Here is a 20259-nt window from a genome sequence, read left to right on the forward strand (position 1 = left end):
CAGATCTGGGACAAGGCAATATTTCCACACCTCAACCAAATGAATCAACTGCTACCACATAATAGACTATGCAGTAATCATTTTATTAGATTTGGCCACCAGCCGGCTCTTTGGCAGTTAGCCTGGGGATGAGGTTTACAATATATGAGGTGTAACTCATTAAGTCATATGAGTTAAGTAGTAGTGTCTGTGCCCCATATCTCACCAGCTGTTCCAGTGTTTGGTTCTTGGTTCTCTGCTCGAGTGCCAGTGACACATTTCCTGAATGCTGCTAAAACTGACTAGAGCAGAGCAGTGTCCTTGTATTCATTAGCAAAACATTTTGCAACAGAAAACGAAAATAGGTATTTCTTATTGGACGAGTCCAAGGAAAGCCTGTGTTTTCTATTTGGCGTAATGAACAATACCCAACCCCTCTGATTCAGTTCCAGTCCATCTTCCACATTTCCCACTAGAGCATGGTATTTTCATCCATCACTATCTATGTACAATTTCCAAAACCCTACATTTTATTCCAACTCCAATGTATTCCACTTTTCACCACCTTTGAGTTGGAGGGAGCTGAAGTCCAACACAAATTGAAATCGACCCCAATTCCTCTGGTAGTTGCTGACAGAGCAGAGCTGCACCTCTCTGCCTTTTCATTCAACAAGGCTGCAGCTGTAGCGTTTAGACAGATGTTACTCATCGGTGTCCACTAGCATGTTCAGTGTTTCTATATTTATCCTCTTCAATTCCAGTGGGAGAACACAGGGATTGTGTGTGTGGTTGACTGGTGACAAGACACAGACACCGCAAAGAGCAAGATGTTACTTTCTCCTCCTCTCTAACTTCTTTATGTATTCAGTATTGTTCTCTTGTGTTGGGCTAAATATTACCACATGGCACTATTTGCTGATTTGCCACCAATAAAAGAAACAACCCAACTCGTCAGCTATTGAATAATTCAACCAACAGTCAACTCGCCAGCTATTATCATTTGAAACCAACAGTCAACTCGCCAGCTATTAAATCATTGAACCAACAGTCAACTCGCCAGCTATTAATCATTGAACCAACAGTCAACTCGCCAGCTATTAAATCATTCAACCAACAGCCAACTCGCCAGCTATTAAATCATTCAACCAACAGTCAACTCGCCAGCTATTAAATCATTCAACCAACAGTCACTCGCCAGCTATTAAAATCATTCAACCAACAGTCAACTCGCCAGCTATTAAAATCATTGAACCAACAGTCAACTCGCCAGCTATTAAATCATTCAAACCAACAGTCAACTCGCAGCTATTAAATCATTCACCAACAGTCAACTCGCCAGCTATTAAATCATTCAACCAACAGTCAACTCGCCAGCTATTAAATCATTCAACCAACAGTCAACTCGCAAGCTATTAAATCATTCAACCAACAGTCAACTCGCCAGCTATTAATCATTCAACCAACAGTCAAACTCGCCAGCTATTAAATCATTCAACCAACAGTCAACTCGCCAGCTTATTAAATCATTCAACAACAGTCAACTCGCCAGCTATTAAACTCATTCAACCAACAGTCAACTCGCCAGTCTATTAAATCATTCAACCAACAGTCAACCTGCCAGCTATTAAATCATTCACCAACAGTCAACTCGCCAGCTATTAAATCATTCACAACAGTCAACTCGCAGCTATTAATCATTCAACAAACAGTACGCCAAGCTATTAAATCAGTCATTGCAGTAACTCACATCCAACAGTACTCGCCAGCTATTAAATCATTCAATACCAACAGTCAACTCGGCCAGCTATTACATCATTCAACCAACAGTCAACTCGCCAGCTATTAATCATTCACAACCAAACAGTCAACACTCGCCAGCTATTAAAAATTCATTCAAAGACCTCAACAGTCAACTCGCCAGCTATTAATTCATTCACAATCAAGCAACAACAGTCAATCTCGCCAGCTATTAATCATATCAATACAACAGTCAACTCGCCAGCTTATAATCTTAAATCATTGTCAAGGCAGCTTCCAAACAGTCCAACTCGCCGCAATTATCATTAATCAACTCTATTCAGTTCAATCAATCGCCAGCTATTAAATCATTCAACCAACAGTCAACTCGCCAGCATACATTAATCATTCAACCAACAGTCAACTCAGTCCACTATTAAATCATTCAACAACAGTCAACATCGCCAGCTATTAAATCATTCAATCCATATCCACAACTCAGCCAGCATTCTAAATCATTCAACCAACAGTCAACTCGCCAGCTATTAAATCATTTCAACCAACAGTCAACTCGCCAGCTATTAAATCATTAACCAACAGTCTGCAACTCGCCAGCTATTAAATCATTCACCACAGTCAACTCGCCAGCTATTAAATCATTTCAACCAACAGTCAACTCGCCAGCTATTAAATCATTCAACCAACAGTCAACTCGCCAGCTATTAAATCATTCAACCAACAGTCAACTCGCCAGCTATTAAATCATTCAACCAACAGTCAACTCGCAGCTATTAAATCATTCAACCAACAGTCAACTCGCCAGCTATTAAATCATTCAACCAACAGTCAACTCGCCAGCTATTAAATCATTCAACCAAACAGTCAACTCGCCAGCTATTAAATCGATTCACCAACAGTCAACTCGCCAGCTATTAAATCATTCAACCAACAGTCAACTCGCCAGCTATTAAATCATTCAACCAACAGTCAACTCGCCAGTATTAATCATTCAACCAACAGTCAACTCGCCAGCTATTAAATCATATCAATACAGTCAACTCGCCAGCTATTAATCATTCAACCAACAGTCAACTCGCCAGCTATTAAATCATTCAACCAACAGTCACCTGTTAGTCAGGCTTATTGAGGTAGTATGTACACTGTAGGTATGGTTAAAGTGACTAATGCATATATGATGAACAGGAGTAGCAGAAGCGTAAAAAGAGGGTTGGCGGGTGGTGGGACACAATGCAGATACGCGGTTAGCCAATGTGCAGGAGCACGGTTGGTCGGGGCCAATTTAGGTAGTATGTACATGAATGTATAGTTAAAGTGACTATGCAAATAAGATAAACAGAGAGTAGCAGCAGCAGCGTAAAGAGGGGTTGGGGGGGCACACAATGCAAATAGTCCGGGTAACCATTTGGTTAGATGTTCAGGAGTCTTATGGCTTGGGGGTAAAAACTGTTGAGAAGCTTTTTGTCCTAGACTTGGATCGTACACTTCCGACGCTTTCGGCGCATGCTGTGTAGATAGAGAACAGTCTATGACTGGGGTGGCTGGGGTCTTTACAATTTTTAGCCTTCCTCTGACACCGCTGGTGTAGAGGTCCTGGCGGATGGCAGGCAGCTTTGCCCCAGTGATGTACTGGGCCGTACGCACTACCTCTGTGAAGTGCCTTGCGGTCGGAGGCCGAGCAATTGCCGTACCAGGCAGTGATCGCAACCGTGTGTAGCGATGCTGCGATGAGCAGCGTTGTAGAACTTTTTGAGGATCTCATGCCAAATGTTTTTAGTTTCCGTGAGGGGAATAGGCTTTGTCGTGCCCTCTTCACGACTGTCTTGGTGTGTTTGGACATTCTAGTGTTGTTGTTGATGTGGACACCAAGGAATTTGAAGCTCTCAACCTGCTCCAATACAGCCCCGTCGATGAGAATGGGACTGCTCGGATGCCCTTTTCCTGTAGTCCAAATCATCTCCTTAGCGTGGCTTGGTGAGTAGGCAATAGGAGGTTATTGTATTCTCGGCACCAACGGCGACCGGTCCTGACTCCTCCCTATGGCTGTTCTCGATCGTTGACGGTGATCAGGCCTACCACTATTGTGTCGTCAGCAAATATATGATGGTGTTTGGAGTCGTGCCTGGCCATGCAGTCGTGGGTGAACAGGAGTACAGGAGGGGACTGCAGCACGCACCCCGGGGAGCTCCAGTGTTGAGATCAGCGTGCAGAGTGTTGCTATCTACCCTCACCACCTGGGGGCGGCCTGTCAGGAAGTCCAGGATCCAGTTGCAGAGGGAGGTGTTTAGTCCCAGGATCCTTAGCTTGGTGATGAGCTTTGAGGGTACTATGGTGTTGAACGCTTGAGTTGTAGTCAATGAACAGCATTCTCAAAGAGGTGTTCCTTTGTCCAGGTGGGAAAGGGCAGTGTGGAGTGCAATAGAGATTGCCATCATCTGTGGATCTGTTTGGGTGGTATGCAAATGGAGTGGGTCTAGGGTTTCTGGGATAATATGGTGTTGATGTGAGCCATTACCACCGCCTCTTCAAAGACTGTCATGGCTAGACGTGAGTGCCACGGGTCTGTAGTCATTTAGGCAGGTGTCCTTTGTGTTCTTGGCACAGGGACAATGGCGGTCTGCTTGAAACATGTGGTATTACAGACTCAATCAGGGACATGTTGAAAATGTCAGTGAAGACACCTGCCAGTTGGTCAGCACATGCCCGGAGCACACGTCCTGGTAATCCGTCTGGCCCCCATGTTGTATGTTGACCTGTTTAAAGGTCTTACTACCACGTCGGCTACGGAGAGCGTGATCACACAGTCGTCCGGAACAGCTGATGCTCTCATGCATGCCTCAGTGTTGCTTGCCTCGAAGTGAGCATAGAAGTGATTTAGCTCGTCTGGTAGGCGTGTGTCACTGGGCAGCTCGCGGCTGTGCTTCCCTTTGTAGTCTGTAATAGTTTTCAAGCCCTGCCACATCCGACGAGTGTCGGAGCCGGTGTAGTATGATTCAATCTTAGCCCTGTATTGACGCTTTGCTTGTTTGATGGTTCGTCGCAGGGCATAGGGATTTCTTGTAAGCTTCCGGGTTAGAGTCCCGCACCTTGAAAGCGGCAGCTCTACCCTTTAGCTCAGTGCGAATGTTGCTGTAATCCATGGCTTCTGGTTGGGGTATGAACATACAGTCACTGTGGGGACGACGTCCCTCAAATGCACTTATTGATAAAGCCAGTGACTGATGTGGAGTATTCCTCAATGTCATCGGAAGAATCCCGGAACATGTTCCAGTCTGTGATAGCAAAGCAGTCCTGTAGTTTAGCATCTGCTTCATCTGACAATTTTTTTTATAGACCGAGTCACTGGTGCTTCCTGCTTTAATTTTAGCTTGTAAGCAGGAATCAGGAGGATAGAGTTGTGGTCGGATTTACCAAATGGAGGGCGAGGGAGAGCTTTGTACGCGTCTCTGTTTGTGGAGTACAGGTGATCTAGAATTTTTTTCCCTCTGGTTGCACATTTAACATGTTGATAGAGATTTGGTAGAACTGATTTAAGTTTCCCTGCATTAAAGTCTCCGGCAACACTAACTGTAGGAGAGGTCTCTTAGACAGAATGCTCACTAGGGGGGATTGTGAGGTTATGTATTGGTGTAAATAAGAGATGCCTGATACAGTATATTTCATAGCAAATGCACCAATATATAATACCTGCCAGAGGAGGCTGGAGGGAGACGCTATTGGAGGACGGGCTCATTGTAATGGCTGGAATGGAATTTTATAGAACGGTATAAAACACATCATGCATATGGAAACCATATGTTTGACTCTGTTCCATTAATTCCATTCCAGCCATTACAATGAGCCCGTCCTCCTATAGCTCCTCCCACCAGTCTCCACTGACACCTGTAGATTCTACAGAAAAACATTGTATGCTGTTACTCTGTATGTTCTAATCTATGACAATGTTCTGTTCAGCTTTTCAGCAGGGAAGGCCTCTGTGGTGGAGTCTGAGGATAACGTCAACAACAGAACCAGGAAGTACTGACTTGAACCTGGATGCCAAAAAAACACAGCCATGTGCTCCATGAACAATCCAAACTGGGTGACCTTCGAGGATGAGTGTACTACATCTACGTCCCCTTCTTTTGCCTCAACACCCCTGAAGATCCCAGGGAGTGGGACAAAGTTGGCCTTAACACCACTGAAGTCACCAGGGGCAAAGATAGGGTCACCCCCTTCCTATGCCTCTACAGCCCTGAAGACACACCCAGGTAGTGTGACAACGACAGGGTTAAAGACAGTCCCCCGTCCCAATGGCCTAAAGCTGGTACTGCCCCCATTGGGAGATCCATCCTGGAACTTCAGCAGTTCCCTTGAATTCAGCTCCCCTCCAATGCATTTTAACATCAATGGAAGTTCCTGTGTGCCCTACAACACTCCTCTCTGCACGCCGGTAAGGGAGGCTCCTCCTAGCAGTGCATTACCTTTCCATTGCAGGTCCTGGGATCAGCACGACTTCTTCCGTAGTTTCTCTAGTTCTGCCTCTACCACCATGCATTCTTCTTCTCCCCCAGGCCTAGACCAGGCCACCCACACAGGCACCACCCCACATCCCCAGAGTGACGTCTCTGTCTCCGATGGCCCCGGTCCCTTCCCCTCCTTCCAGGGGGACCCGGGGCATTTCAACCCATTCTGGGAGGGGGCTGGTGGGCATAGCATGGACTCTGGGAGCTCCTCTTCCGACTCTGAGGGTGGAGGTTCTAGTCTGCCTCGCTTCTTCATCCAGCCGAAAGACAGCAACGATCTTCCTCGACCAGACCACCTCCAGAGCTCCTACTCCTACATCTGCCACAAGCTGGAGGGCCTGCGGGCCGAGGAAGACAATGACACAGAGGAAGGAGTAGGGATGGATAGAGGGGGGAGGAGAGGAGTAAGAGACAAGGAGGACGTCAGGGAGGGACCATCAGCAGCCTTTGTCTCTCACAGTCTGTTCCGTAGCGAGAAGAGAGACGGCTGGTCTTTAATGCTGAGGATCCCAGAGAAGAAAAACCGAATGTCGTCCCGACAGTGGGGCCCCATTTACCTGCGTCTGCTGTCTGGAGGCGTGCTCCAMATGTACTATGAGAAAGGACTGGAGAAGCCCTTCAAAGAGTTCCAGCTGCAGCCTCACTGCAGGTTGTCAGATCTCAAGCTGGAGAGCAARGGAGAGCCTCGCAAGATCCAGACAGTTAAGGTGGAGCACGTGTCTTACACAGAGAAGAAGCGCTACAACCACAAGGTAAGAGGGCATTTTACTTTTTTTTTTAATCACTTTTTTATAAAAAACATGTTTTTAGCTTGGCGTTTAATCAACAATCAACAATGCATAAAGTTTGATTTGATTTGAAGCTGGAGGTGTCCCACGAGGCTGAGGTGGAGCAGCTGCTGAAATTTGGAACCACGGAATACGGCGACATGGAGGATCTGTTAGAGACCATGGAGGAGGAGATTCTTAGGCTGACTCCGCCCCTGTCACAAAAACGGCACTACGAGGAACAGGAGATGACACTGCAGATCACAGACCACCTCTGGGTGCAGCTGGACAAGGTACATTTACTTCTTCTTTCACTACCATACAACTACTGTAAGATAGCACACAGTCTCTTCAGGAAATGTACCTAGTAGTTAGTGTAGTTCATTGGTATTTCAGCATTATTACAGGTCGTTATTAAAAACTCATGAATTACTTGCTGTTACTTATTATATACAAATTGAAAGCCTAAATAAGAAGGTAATACATTTCTATGAATGTCTTTTGCTAAAATCATTCACAAAAATGACTCCTTACCTTCTGTTTTTGACATATTGCATGCTCCTTGGGGATCCTTTTTTTGCCACTCAAACTCTCATTGACTAAAATCTTAAAATACATTTTAAGAACGGTGTGGTGATGGATCGGGCAGCCATGACAAGGATCCACTGCCTGGCGTTCCTCAACGGACCAGGAGAGTGTTTCCTGGCTCTCAACGACCTAGGGCTCGTCCGCTTCGACGCCAGCTACGGCTCTGGCTCTGAGGAGGTTGGGTGTTAGTTTCTTAACACACATATCAACACATACATACAATTTAGCCTGCATATCAAAAGACAACACAATTAGTAGAATCATCCAGGATGACACAAAAAGGTTGACTTAGGTCTATTTCAATTGTGGTCCTTTAATTTCCATTGTGGTCTTTCAGGATGACCTCCTTGAGGGCTGGATGGAGATCAGTGACTGCCACTTCCACAAGTGCATCAATGACTTGGAGTTCCACAGGTCCCGGCTGCTCAAGTTCTCTCCTCCGGACGCCTGTAGAGTAGAACTGATGCGCTACAAGACGTTAGCCCTGGGAAGTACTAACCTACCGTTCTCCGTCAAAGCCGTGGTGACTGTCCAAGGGGCCTACGTGGAACTCCAAGCCTTTCTCAACATGTCAGCCGCCTTCCCGTCATTTACCGGAGTGTCGGAGACTGAGCCACTCTGCGAGAACGTTCTGATCCGTTTCCCGGTACCGGCGGACTGGGTGAAGGTGTCACGTACTGTGACGTTGCTACGACGAAAATCCCTGACGGCCAGGATAAACCGGAACGCGTGTCTGGGGACAGTCAGTGCTGTTGAATCACAGCCGGTCATGCAGGTTACCGTGGGGACAGTCAAGTATGAGAATGTGTACTCGGCCATGGTGTGGAGGATCGACAGACTGCCTGCTAAGAACATGGGTAAGGACTAAGAGGAATAGTCTGGCTGTCTTTGATGATCGATTGATGATGTTCTATTGATAATCCCTGTTTGTATGGAATGCTGGCTTATTCTGATTTGGCTTGATTTTACATGTTAGCCTATATTGAAACATGTTTCGGTAAATGTATGTTAAAATGTAACTTATGTTCCCTAATCAGTTTAGCTAAAATACATCAACTCTTTATAGTATTAGGGTTTGTTATACTACAGCTTGGCTAAATAAATACTAAATCCTGTTTGCATTGTGCCAGAGGATGGAGACCTGTATCTTTCAGATTCTGCTCATAGTGCTCCCCCAAGTGGTAGAAACTACACAATCTCCCTTTTCCCTCTCATAGCAGTAGAAAATCCCCATACCTTCTCCTGTAAATTAGAGCTTGGTTCAGATCAGGAGATCCCCACTGACTGGTATCCGTTTGTCACGATGGAGTGTGAGATGGTGGGGGCCGTGGTCTCACAGACCAGAGTGACGTCACTGGGCACAGACAGTGACGTTCAGCCTCAGAAACATGTCACCGGTAGGACCCACTATCATTGTCAGGTAAGGGCTGAGATATTATTATATTAGATAACAAGTTTAATATCTATAATGTTTTGTATATATAATGCTGTTTAATATCTATAATGCTGTTGTTGATCTTATTTTTGTTAGTTCCAAAGCAGAATCATGATTTGCGACTTATTAGGGGAACTTGGTATATATTTCATCCAACACAAAATATTGTCTGATATAGCGTAGTTATTACTGTGACACCAGCTGACAAGGTTGGTCCCATACTGTCGTCTAGCAAACTCTTCTATCGTTGTCCTGCTCCACTGGGCACACACTGGTTGAATCAACGTCGTTTCCACGTCATGTCAATCAAATGATGTTGAACCAACGTTGAATAGATGTTGAATTGACATCTGTGTCCAGTGGGGCCATAGGGGGTATTCCATAATGAAACTAAACCATATTGGTCTGTCCTTTTTATAGGTGGAAATTGAGAAGAAGTGGATTGAGACAGAAGCACAGGGGCAATCAGGCTGCACACCACAGTAGTGATGATGATCAAGCTTACAGGATCAAGTCTCACATTACCATACTTCCAAGTCTCGTTCATCGTGAGGAAGCCTTCGAATCGAGACTATACACAGGATGCTTTGATACAAGGACATCTTTAAAAGTGACATAACCTACATGTGGCTGATGAACACTTGTTTTTATATTGTATGTTCTTTATGGGCTCCCGAGTGGCGCAGCGGTCTAAGGCATTGCGTCTCAGTGCTAGAGGCGTCAGACACCCTGGTTCAAATCCAGGCGGTATCACAACCGGCTGTGATTTGGAGTCCCATAGGGCCCAGCATCCTCCGGGTAGGTAGGGTGTCATTGTAAATAAGAATTTGTTCTTAAATGACTTGCCTAGTGAAATAATAAAGGTTAAAATAAAATCTAAAGGTACGTCTTATCACCTATAAGGCTGACATTCCATGATATTGTTTGGCCCTGTTGTATCCCTGTATGTACGGATATTGTCATGTTATAACCTAGCCTGGGTGCCAGACATGACAATTCTGTAAGGAGTTGGCAAGAGAGCTGAAACAGTCTGGCAGCCAGGCTAGGTGTAACCTACATAGAGGAATCGAAGTAGCCTACAAAAAACWATTATTATTATTATTGCAGGAACGAAGAACCCAACACACAGCCCTACCATCACAATGCACTTTACAGTTCTCTCAGAAGATGATTTATTGACAGGAGGTTGCAGAAGCGCTTTATAAAAGAGGAAATACCTTGTAGACATTTAACACACTCACAGGGCCAGTTTCCCAGTCACAGATTAGGCTAAGCCTTGTCCTGGACTAAAAAGCACTTTCAATGGAGGTTCTCATTGAGATTGCTTTACAAATCAAATCTTATTGGTCACATACACGTGTTTAGCAGATGTTATTGCGTGTGTAGCGAAATGCTTGTGCTTCTAGCTCCGACAGTGCAGTAATATTTAACAAGTAATATCTAACAATTACACAACATGTACACACAAATCTAGTAAAGGAATGGAATTAAGAATATACAAATATATGGACGAGCAATGTCAGAGCGGCATAGAATGAGATACAGCATATACATATGAGATGGGTAATGCAAGATTGGTTGTTAGTCCAGGACAAGGCTCAATCTGTCTGAGAAACTACCCCATAGTGTTTAGGCTTATTTCCCAAAACTATTTGGAATGTATTTTCAATTTTAAGGAAAAATTGGGTAATTATATAAAATGTTGATCCCCTAATTTGTTGTTTAGCTAGTTAACCATGGCCTTTTTGCACAGCTAAGCATGCAAGCTCTCATCTCTTATTTTCCCATAGGTCAATATCATTGTAGTATGGTTATGTAATCCTAGAAATGCAGGAATGGTRTTCACTCACATATAAAACTATATAACAAAATGTATGTATGTGTATATGACTTCAGTGCTAGTTATAAATAAAACAAATTGAATACATTTGCATTTTATGCATGCATTTGTGAGAATGGGGGAGGGGTTGAACAAATGTAGAGGTCAAAGGTCACACCTGAGTCGACAGCCTGCAGTTTGAAGTAGCTAGCTGTTATTTAAACCAAGGTGTGCTATATCAATGTCCACTTAGGAAAGAATGACCAAAACCACAGATCTGTTAATATTGACATAGAAAATTCCTGTCAATATTTTCTGTTTGTCTGCTAACTAACGTTAGCTATTTTGCTTACCTCGCGCTAGCTAGCGAGACCAAGGCAGCCGATCATCTTAGACCCTCGAAATGCTATCAAATTCAAGTCATGTGGTAAGGAGCAAGTTGCCCATAAACGGATCATTATGTTGTTGTTTTGGTTACTTAGTAACTTGATAATGTGTCTCGACATAGCCATGTCACTAACTTTACTCTTCTTGATTGCCAAACTGTCAATTAGCCAAATAACTAGTTAACGCTAGCTAACTTGGCTACATACTGTTAACTAGCTAACTAATGATCCTTCGTGCTTCCTTGTATCCTCCTTGAAAACCCCTCCAGCCGAAGCTCTACCTGTCCATCATAGATGATGTGATTGAGAGCATGCGGGAGGTGTTTCTGGATGAAGGACTGGAAGACCGTGTCCTTGATGACCTGAGACAGGTGAGTGGGACTTTACGTGGATCAAGGATTTTTAGAAGCACGATCTTCTCCCCTACGGCAGAGGCCGGCAGATGGCGATATCGACTCAATATCGCCAGCCTTTGTGGTACTTCTTCCCGTTCTTCTAGCTGACGTTAGTCCTCCCTGACTGGAACGACTTCACTTTGTTACACACAGTGGACTTAACTGCCTGCCGTCTTCACAAAAAATAACTGCATTCATGACGTAWATAAATACTGCAGAATATACAGTATCACATTGAAGTGATGAAATCAAGAAAAGAGGATAGGCCCTACTGCAGTAATACTACTGCTGTGTAACTGGAACTGCAATCATATTTGGTATGGCTTATGTCAAATCAACTAACTAGCAAACCAACATTTAATCTGTAGCTCTGGGAGGCAAAGATTCTGCAGTCCAAAGCAGTGGATGGCTTGGCCCTCGTGAAGAACACCATCAACTCATCCAACTTTGTGCTGCAGCTCCCTCCAAACTATGGACAGAGTTTTACAAAACCTGCAGGTAATACGTTGGTAATGTTTTTATGTCCAAGGGTACTTCCCAATTATCTCTCCTTCCTCCCAAAGTGTGCACTTGTTCACTTCCCTTCACTGGAATTGACTGAAAGGAAATATGGTGGAAACTCCCTCCATGCCTCCACCAATCCATTGCTTTTAGATTTGTTGGAAGAAGTGTAAGAGTGTAAACTTCAGGAACATTAGATATTTTTGGYACGCACCCTAAGACCAACTCACCCATTGCTATCTAGGCCTATTTCACAAATCAATGAGTTGATCCACCATATCGGGTAATTGTTGCATTATCTACAGTGTGTGAGTTAATCAGGCCAATTGATTATTGCATGCAGATCGCTATGTATTTAATTGATTAGCCTAATCATTCCTTTCCTCTTCCTCCTTTCATCCCCAGCCTCTATGGTGATCCCTGCCGGTCAACACGTCCAGAGTTTCACTGCTAAGGCAAGTTACACAAAACTGTCGTGCATAATATCTGCAAACCGCTGTTTGGAAGAATAGCCTACTGGCAGCCTGTAGACGAGAGGGCCTCATTTTGCAAATTACTATGAATTAAGACATATTTCCTGAAACTACTTGTCAATACTAGGCATCATATTAAGGTGTGGGACATTCATTGTTTCACAAGAAATAACTAGCAGGTCTATTATGCTCCAGCAGCTGGAATTTGTCCGTCCACAATTCACCAGTGGGAACATGGTGGCTCTCAGCACCAGACAACAGAAAGAGCTGGCCAGCACTATCCGGGAGATTGTTTGTGTGGAGATTACCTCTGCCCTCGACTTACCATTTTAATACTGGTAAATTAATCATTGGCACTGCTAAAGTGGATACCTATTCAACCGAAGTGGAAAGTCTGGAGAACAGTCATTGTGACAGATGTGTGATTCCATGACCTGGAAAGTGCAAGCTAAATTGGAAGGGATAATCCAACTCTTAAAATAAAAAACGGAATTACTTAAGTCATTCCTGTAAATTCTATGTGTGGGTCATAGGACTTGAAACTGGTGTGGAAGCGGGCAACCCAACGTCCTTCATGAGCAATCTTTTCTATGAACTGTTTGGGAAGGAGAAGCTGGCTTTTTTGCCACTGATTAACATTGCGGGTTAACTCCTCAATGGCTCTCACTGTATACGGATCCATAGCTTTGAAGTCAAGTAGCAAATTGTTCACCTTGCAACAGCATCTGGGGGTCTGACCTATGCAGGGAAGAGGATCAGCATCTACCCAGACCTCAGTGCTGAATTGCTGAAACAGAGGGAGACKTACAATGAGGTGAGATCCCAGCTACTCGAGCTCTCAAGCTAAACTTGAGATGCGGCTTCATCCACCTGGCAAAACTCATCTTGACCTTAGAACACACCACACATGTTTTCCACTGCCAAGGAAGCTCAATACTTCTTGGAGAAGCACGTCAAACAAAACACACAAGGAGACAAGCTGACTAATGGAACCCCATGACTGGCTCATTATTCAGGTATTCTATCCATGCACAATCATGCAGCCTAGCCTCTGATATTGCCTATGGTTCAAGACATTTACACAGTGCTAACACCATGCCAATTAATGAACCCTACAGCTAACCTATGTTTGACTGTTTAGTCATTAGGCTTGCATATGTCATCTTTTGTTCATGTTCATTCGCTTTTCTTCATTACCCACCCTTCCTGGTCCAGTCTGCTAACTTCATTACCCACCCTTCCTGGTCCAGTCTGCTAACTTCATTACCCACCCTTCCTGGTCCAGTCTGCTAACTTCATTACCCACCCTTCCTGGTCCAGTCTGCTAACTTCATTACCCACCCTTCCTGGTCCAGTCTGCTAACTTCATTACCCACCCTTCCTGGTCCAGTCTGCTAACTTCATTACCCACCCTTCCTGGTCCAGTCTGCTAACTTCATTACCCACCCTTAATGGTGTGGCAGGTAGCCTAGTGGTTAGAGCGTTGGACTAGTAACCGAAAGGTTGCAAGATCGAATCTCCAAGCAGACACGGTAAAAATCTGTCGTTCTGCCACTGTTCCTATCCTCTGCAGCAGAGGTAACTCTGGGTCTTCCTTTCATGTGGCGGTCCTCATGAGAGCCAGTTTCATCATAGCGCTTGATGGTTTTTGCGACTGCACTTGAAGAAACTTTCAAAGTTCTTGAAATTTTCCGGATTGACTGACCTTCARGTCTTAAAATAATGATGGACTGTCGTTTCTCTTTGCTTATTTGAGCTGTTCTTGCCATAGTATGGACTCTTTCATAGTTTTGATGTCTTCACTATTATTCTACAATGTAGAAAATAGTAAAAATAAAGAAACCCTTGAATGAGTGTGTCAACTTTTGACTTGTACTCTGTGTTTTGAGTGGCAGTACATGTGCTATAAATGTAAGTGTGTAAATTGACATGAATATTGTAACTGTAACCCCACCCCTCAAATAAAGGAAATAAATGACTGCCTGTTGCATTTATTTGATGTCTTTTATGTGGGATCTCGCTGCAGTTTCTCTTTTTCTGTGCCAAATACAGTAAGTAATGTCTTTCATTGAGGGGATCCAATATGTGTAAAGCATCTAATTGTGTTGCAGAACAACGGTGGGACTCTGGCCACCTTCTCTCTTCCTCCCGGGATGACCTACCCAGTCCAGATCCCTGCAGGGGTCACACTGCAGACGGCCTCTGGTAAGAAGGGCCACAGCATGCATAAACCTCCATATACACACAAATGCTTTTTGACAAACTTCATTTAAAAAGAACATGAATCACTCTGTTTGAACACTTATAATATACACTCCTTTGATGTAGACACTGGTATGGTTCTGGGCAGAATTAATAATATATTAAAATGTGGTTAAGTCCCCATTTGGATACATGGCTATGGATACACATTTCTAGAATGGATCCTTTTACTTATCGATTCCTCTCCTCTGCCTCCCTAAGGCCAGCTTTATAAGGTCAATGTCCCAGTGATGGTGACCCAGGCTCCAGCCGGTCATCGCCATCTTCCCCAGGCCCAACCCAGGCAAGGGTTACCTGTAGTGGAGTGGAGAGATCCCAGCTCAGCTTCCCAGCAGTCAGCCACAGTGGTCCCTTCTACTGTCCTAAAGACCATGGCCCTTCCGAAGCCCGAACCTTTTTCCCCACAGCCTGTGGCTCCTCCCAGAGCTGATCCTCAGACCACAGAGCAGAGGAGCCTGATTCCTCCGGTCCAGGTGAATCACCATCTTGATGTTTTTATTGTAGCACTTTGGGTTTTTCAAATGTGTTTTACAAAACAATGATGTATTATTCCCCAGCCACCTAATGAGAAGCCTTTGCTACCCCAACCTGTGGTCCAGCCCCCAGTTCAGGAGAATAAACTCATTCAGCAGCCACAGGTTCCTTCAGCTCAGGCAACCTTTTCTGGTCAGACTCCAGTGTCCTTCCAGCCCCCAGCCCAACCGCCATCTCGCCCCCCAGAGAGTCCCTTCGACAGTGGTGATTTCACTCTGGATGGGATTGATTTTGACAGTCCACAGCCACTAGACATGAGCCTGTCCTCTGGCTCCGCCCACATGCCAAGCCTTCAGGTAAATAATTCCGCCATATCTTCATCAAACAGTCAACCATCTCATGTTATTAGTGGCAAGGCAGGGTACTGCTATATTTCAGAAGACATAGGCTTACTCACAAATGACACCCTATTCCCACTGCTTTTGATCATGGCCCATAGGGAGCTGGTCAAAAGTAGTGTACTATATATAGGGAAAAGGGTTCCATTTGAAAACAAGAGACCCGAGCCAAGGTTCAACATGCAGCTTATATAATCATGTTTGTTTTACCCAGGTCAAGATGGAGACGACCCTGTCTGAAGGGTCAGGGTTTATGGGTCAGGGGTCAGCGTTCGAGGCCAGCGAGATGGGGGTAGAGGAGATGGTGAAACAGGAGGATCATGGAGGAGCGGTGGCTGATATGACAACCCACCTGGAGGGTCTACCTGTGGATGCTACCAAGGTAAGACAGGCAATGGCAACTGGGACTAAGGCCCAATCCCTAGAACCTTGTAGATTTGAGAGGATTTCATACTGTAGTTTTAAGCAATATGGTGAAACTCGCCCCTAACCTGTCAGAGGGCAAGGTGGAGTGTTTGTCATATTGCTAACACCAGTCAAATTCTCAGATCTCCATAAGTATTTAGGGCATCTGGTCTCAATTGGTAGTTCATAACACTTCCTGTTCCATCTTTCACAGCTGGAGATGGCCCTGTTGAAAGACTACAACTACAATGATGCTCTGGCAGACATCATCCAGCTGGATGGGCCTGCAGACAGCAGCTCTGACGTGGAGGAGTTGGAAGGAGGTGTGTAGCATTGTCAACAATAGTTATGCTAGCCAAGGGAAGTGATTGCTTTGTTAGCTAACAATTGCTGCGTCATTCTAATAGGCTGCGTTTACACAGGCAGCGCAATTCTGWTATTTTTTTCACTAATTGGTCTTTTGACCAATCAGATCCGTTCTGAAAAAGATCTGAAAGATGTGAAAAAGCTGATGCGATTGGTCAAAAGATCAGAATGGTCTGCCTGTGTAAATGCAGCCATAGATGAGTTGAACAAGCTAAGAGTGTGGTTACAGGTGCGATGGGAGAAAATGAGTTCCTAGGCATGATGACTGTGGAGGCTCTCCAGGCCCTACAGGGGGTAGATGGCAGCAGTGATGATGGCATCTCCAGCTCCAGTGGTGACAGTGTGGGGATGGATGAAATCACAGTGGAAGAGGTAAGAAATGGATATTGAGGAAAAGAGGTGCATCCTGTCCTTTTTGTTTTTCAAAATGACTATTTGGGTCATTTTGACTTGTTGGGTTACCTGGACACAGATCAAGCCTCGGCCTGTTGGGTTACCTGGACACAGATCAAGCCTCGGCCTGTTGGGTTACCTGGACACAGATCAAGCCTCGGCCTGGACAAACATGCATTTTAAATGGAGGATCTCATTTGATAAGTCCCGATGCTGCTGAACCTGTACAGAAATCTGTAGATGGTGTTGCATCATTTGACAATAATCACCTAACAGTATTTGGGTCCTGCTATGCCTTATTGCATGAACAAAACCAGAGATTAACCTTGTTAAGTCAGTGTGCTGGAGGAGGATGTGAGTCTGTTGGATGTCTTTGACTGCTGAGCTGCCTCTGAACATGTTGACTCTGCCTCTGAACATGTTGACTCTGCCTCTGAACATGTTGACCTCTGCCTCTGAACATGTTTGACTCTGCCTCTGAAACATGTTGACTCTGCCTCTGAACATGTTTGACTCTGCCTCTGAACATGTTGACTCTGCCTCTGAACATGTTGACTTCTGCCTCTGAACATGTTGACTCTGCCTCTGAACATGTTGACTCTGCTCTGAACATGTTGACTCTGCCTCTGAACATGTTGACTCTGCTCTGCACATTTTGACTCTGCTCTGAACATGTTGACTCTGCCTCTGAACATGTTGACTCTGCCTCTGAACATGTTGACTCTGCCTCTGAACATGTTGACTCTCGCCTCTGAATATGTTGACTCTGCCTCTGAATATGTTGACTCTGCCTCTGAATATGTTGACTCTGCCTCTGAATATGTTGACTCTGCCTCTGAATATGTTGACTCTGCCTCTGAATATGTTGACTCTGCCTCTGACATGTTGACTCTGCCTCTGAACATGTTGACTCTGCCTCTGAACATGTTGACTCTGCCTCTGACGTTTGTATTTTCTATTTATTAGGGCTCTCCATAGCAGCTACTCTTCCTGGGGTCCAAACATATTAAAATATGTTGACTGTGCCTCTGACACCTCACCACTATACAGAGCTGTCATTGACATCTGGGTTGGGTGTTTTAGATGGGGAATGCAAGGTTGAACTATGTTCTGCTTGTTCTATAAATCAAAACAACTAAATACCTTAGTAGACATTTTTATCCAAAGCTATAAAGTGTCTGCATTTTCAGTACTTGATCCCACAACCTTGGTGCTAATCATGAGCATCCAGTGTCCCATATAACTCTCTCCCTCCCCCTCTTTATCTCTTAAACTATCGCTCGCTCTCTCCCTCTCTTTCTCTCTTACATCTCTCTCTCCCGCCTCTTTCACTGTCCTCATCTTTCTGTCCCATCTTTCTTCTTTCTCCCTCCCTGATAGGATCCTTTAAACTCTGGGGATGACGTGAGTGAGCAGGACATTCCTGATCTCTTTGACACTGACAATGTGATAGTGGTATGATAAGGTATGCTTCAGCTTCCTAGTGTGTCAGTATGATAAGGTATGCTTCAGCTTCCTAGTGTGTCAGTATGATAAGGTATGCTTCAGCTTCCTAGTGGTGTAGATAAAGGAAGAGTATGTTTTATCTTTCATATTGATGATGGGTGTAACATATATTGATTAAACAATATTAAGATAGAATACAAGCATTGATTTCTGAACCTTTGATTTCTAATGACTTCCTGGTAAAAACAGATTTCTAATGACTGTATATAGTGTGTGTGTTTATGACACACGCTACCGTTCAAAAGTTTGGGAAATTAAGGTTATTCCATGCAAGAAATTGCCAAGAAACGTAAGATCTCGTACAACTCTGTGTAGTACTCCCTTCACAGAACAGCGCAAACTGCCTCTAACCAGAATAGAAAGAGGAGTGGGAGGCCCCGGTGCACAACTGAGCAAGAGGACAAGTACATTAGAGTGTCTAGTTTGAGAAACAGACACCTGACAAGTCCTCAACTGGCAGTTTCATTAAATAGTACCCGCAAAACACCAGTCTCAACGTCAACAGTGAAGAGGTGACTCCGGGATGCTGGCCTTCTAGTCAGAGTTCCTCTGTCCAATGTGTGTTCTTTTGCCCATCGGAATCTTTTATTTTTATTGGCCAGTCTGAGATATGGCTTTTACTTTGAAACTGCCTAGAAGGCCAGCATCCTGGAGTCACCTCTTCACTGTCGACGTTGAGACTGGTGTTTTGCGGGTACTATTTGAAGGGAGTAGTACACAGCATTGTATGAGATCTTCAGTTATATATATTTTCATTGCTTTTTATACTTTCAAGATGATTGACTGATCAATGTTCATGCTTTCTAATGACTGTATAGTAATGATATACTGTGTGTTTGTTACCACTTCAGATTCACCGCAGTAAGAACCGGTGGAAGTTCTATCTGAAGGATGGGGTGATGTGTTATGGAGGAAAGGACTATGTCTTCTCTAAGGCTGTCGGCGAGGCAGAGTGGTGACTGGGTTTATGTTATGTTCCAATGTCCACACTAGAATAGTTCACTGAGGCGAAGAGGGGTTTTGTAAAATACCTCTTGGGATGCAATGATAGTACATTCTAAGTAGCATACTAATGTGAATATTGGAACAGAACCTTGGTCTGTATTTCACCCATGTGGATACAGCCTTGACTTAGTCTTAAATGTGTCCAACGAGGCGCATAAAACATGAATAATATCATTTGAAGTTAATGGAGAAAACCACAGTTGTTCAGTGAGCTAGAAAATACAAGCATCTATGCAGTTCTAATCTGAAGAAAAATGTCTGGACGAGTAATGTGTCCGTCCCACACGCCAACCTGTTCCCTATATAGTGCACTACTTTTCACCAGCCACCACAATGCACTAAGGGCTTTTTGAGTTGTTAATTTTGTTTCTGTAACTATTTATTTATATTTTTGTATTTGTTGTGTAATGCCATTAAAGGCGCACTAAGTTGGTCCAAACGCAGAGCGTAGTCATTTTTAATAGTGCTCTCTTTATTGTTTATATGTACCAAATTCATTCATGGTATGGTTGCCTGGTCTGAAATATAAATTCAAATACCTTATTCTGTTTTCACTGACAATGCAAGCATTAATATGAACCCTGCTGTTGTTTAGTATTTGAAGGTGAATGTACATATAGAGTAGGAAAAATGTCACTTCATAGCTATTTTCCCATCCAATTAGCAACAGATTTTCATGTGAASATTCAAAAATCCTCTTTATGAAATATGCACATTTTCCCACCAATGGGGTTTCCACCACTATGATTTGTTGCGGATAATAATCAGTGCGTGATGACAGTGCACACAATGTACATTTCATGTACKGAATAAAAATCTAAAGTTCAATGTGTTTCCATTGCATTTT

At 44.1% G+C, this 20259-nt stretch overlaps 1 protein-coding gene across 1 annotated transcript in view; it reads left to right on the top strand.

The window, feature by feature from the left end:
- The window catches only part of LOC111978435 (stonin-1), a 29206-nt gene extending 8966 nt beyond the window's left edge, over nucleotides 1-20240 (top strand). The window contains exons 2-18 of the mRNA XM_070448682.1: nucleotides 5689-6991; nucleotides 7102-7299; nucleotides 7631-7771; nucleotides 7932-8451; nucleotides 8812-9014; nucleotides 11504-11605; nucleotides 11998-12127; nucleotides 12536-12585; nucleotides 14715-14808; nucleotides 15067-15338; nucleotides 15423-15695; nucleotides 15952-16119; nucleotides 16357-16465; nucleotides 16738-16880; nucleotides 18282-18351; nucleotides 18383-18402; nucleotides 19259-20240. Of these exons, the coding sequence (XP_070304783.1) occupies nucleotides 5789-6991; nucleotides 7102-7299; nucleotides 7631-7771; nucleotides 7932-8451; nucleotides 8812-9014; nucleotides 11504-11605; nucleotides 11998-12127; nucleotides 12536-12585; nucleotides 14715-14808; nucleotides 15067-15338; nucleotides 15423-15695; nucleotides 15952-16119; nucleotides 16357-16465; nucleotides 16738-16880; nucleotides 18282-18351; nucleotides 18383-18402; nucleotides 19259-19366 (3804 nt within the window). The 5' untranslated portion in view covers nucleotides 5689-5788 and the 3' untranslated portion in view covers nucleotides 19367-20240. The remainder of the gene's footprint in view (nucleotides 1-5688; nucleotides 6992-7101; nucleotides 7300-7630; nucleotides 7772-7931; nucleotides 8452-8811; nucleotides 9015-11503; nucleotides 11606-11997; nucleotides 12128-12535; nucleotides 12586-14714; nucleotides 14809-15066; nucleotides 15339-15422; nucleotides 15696-15951; nucleotides 16120-16356; nucleotides 16466-16737; nucleotides 16881-18281; nucleotides 18352-18382; nucleotides 18403-19258) is intronic.
- Nucleotides 20241-20259: the final 19 nt, after the last annotated feature.

This window comes from Salvelinus sp. IW2-2015, linkage group LG18 (assembly GCF_002910315.2).
Source record: "Salvelinus sp. IW2-2015 linkage group LG18, ASM291031v2, whole genome shotgun sequence".
NCBI classification, from domain to species: Eukaryota; Metazoa; Chordata; class Actinopteri; order Salmoniformes; family Salmonidae; genus Salvelinus; species Salvelinus sp. IW2-2015.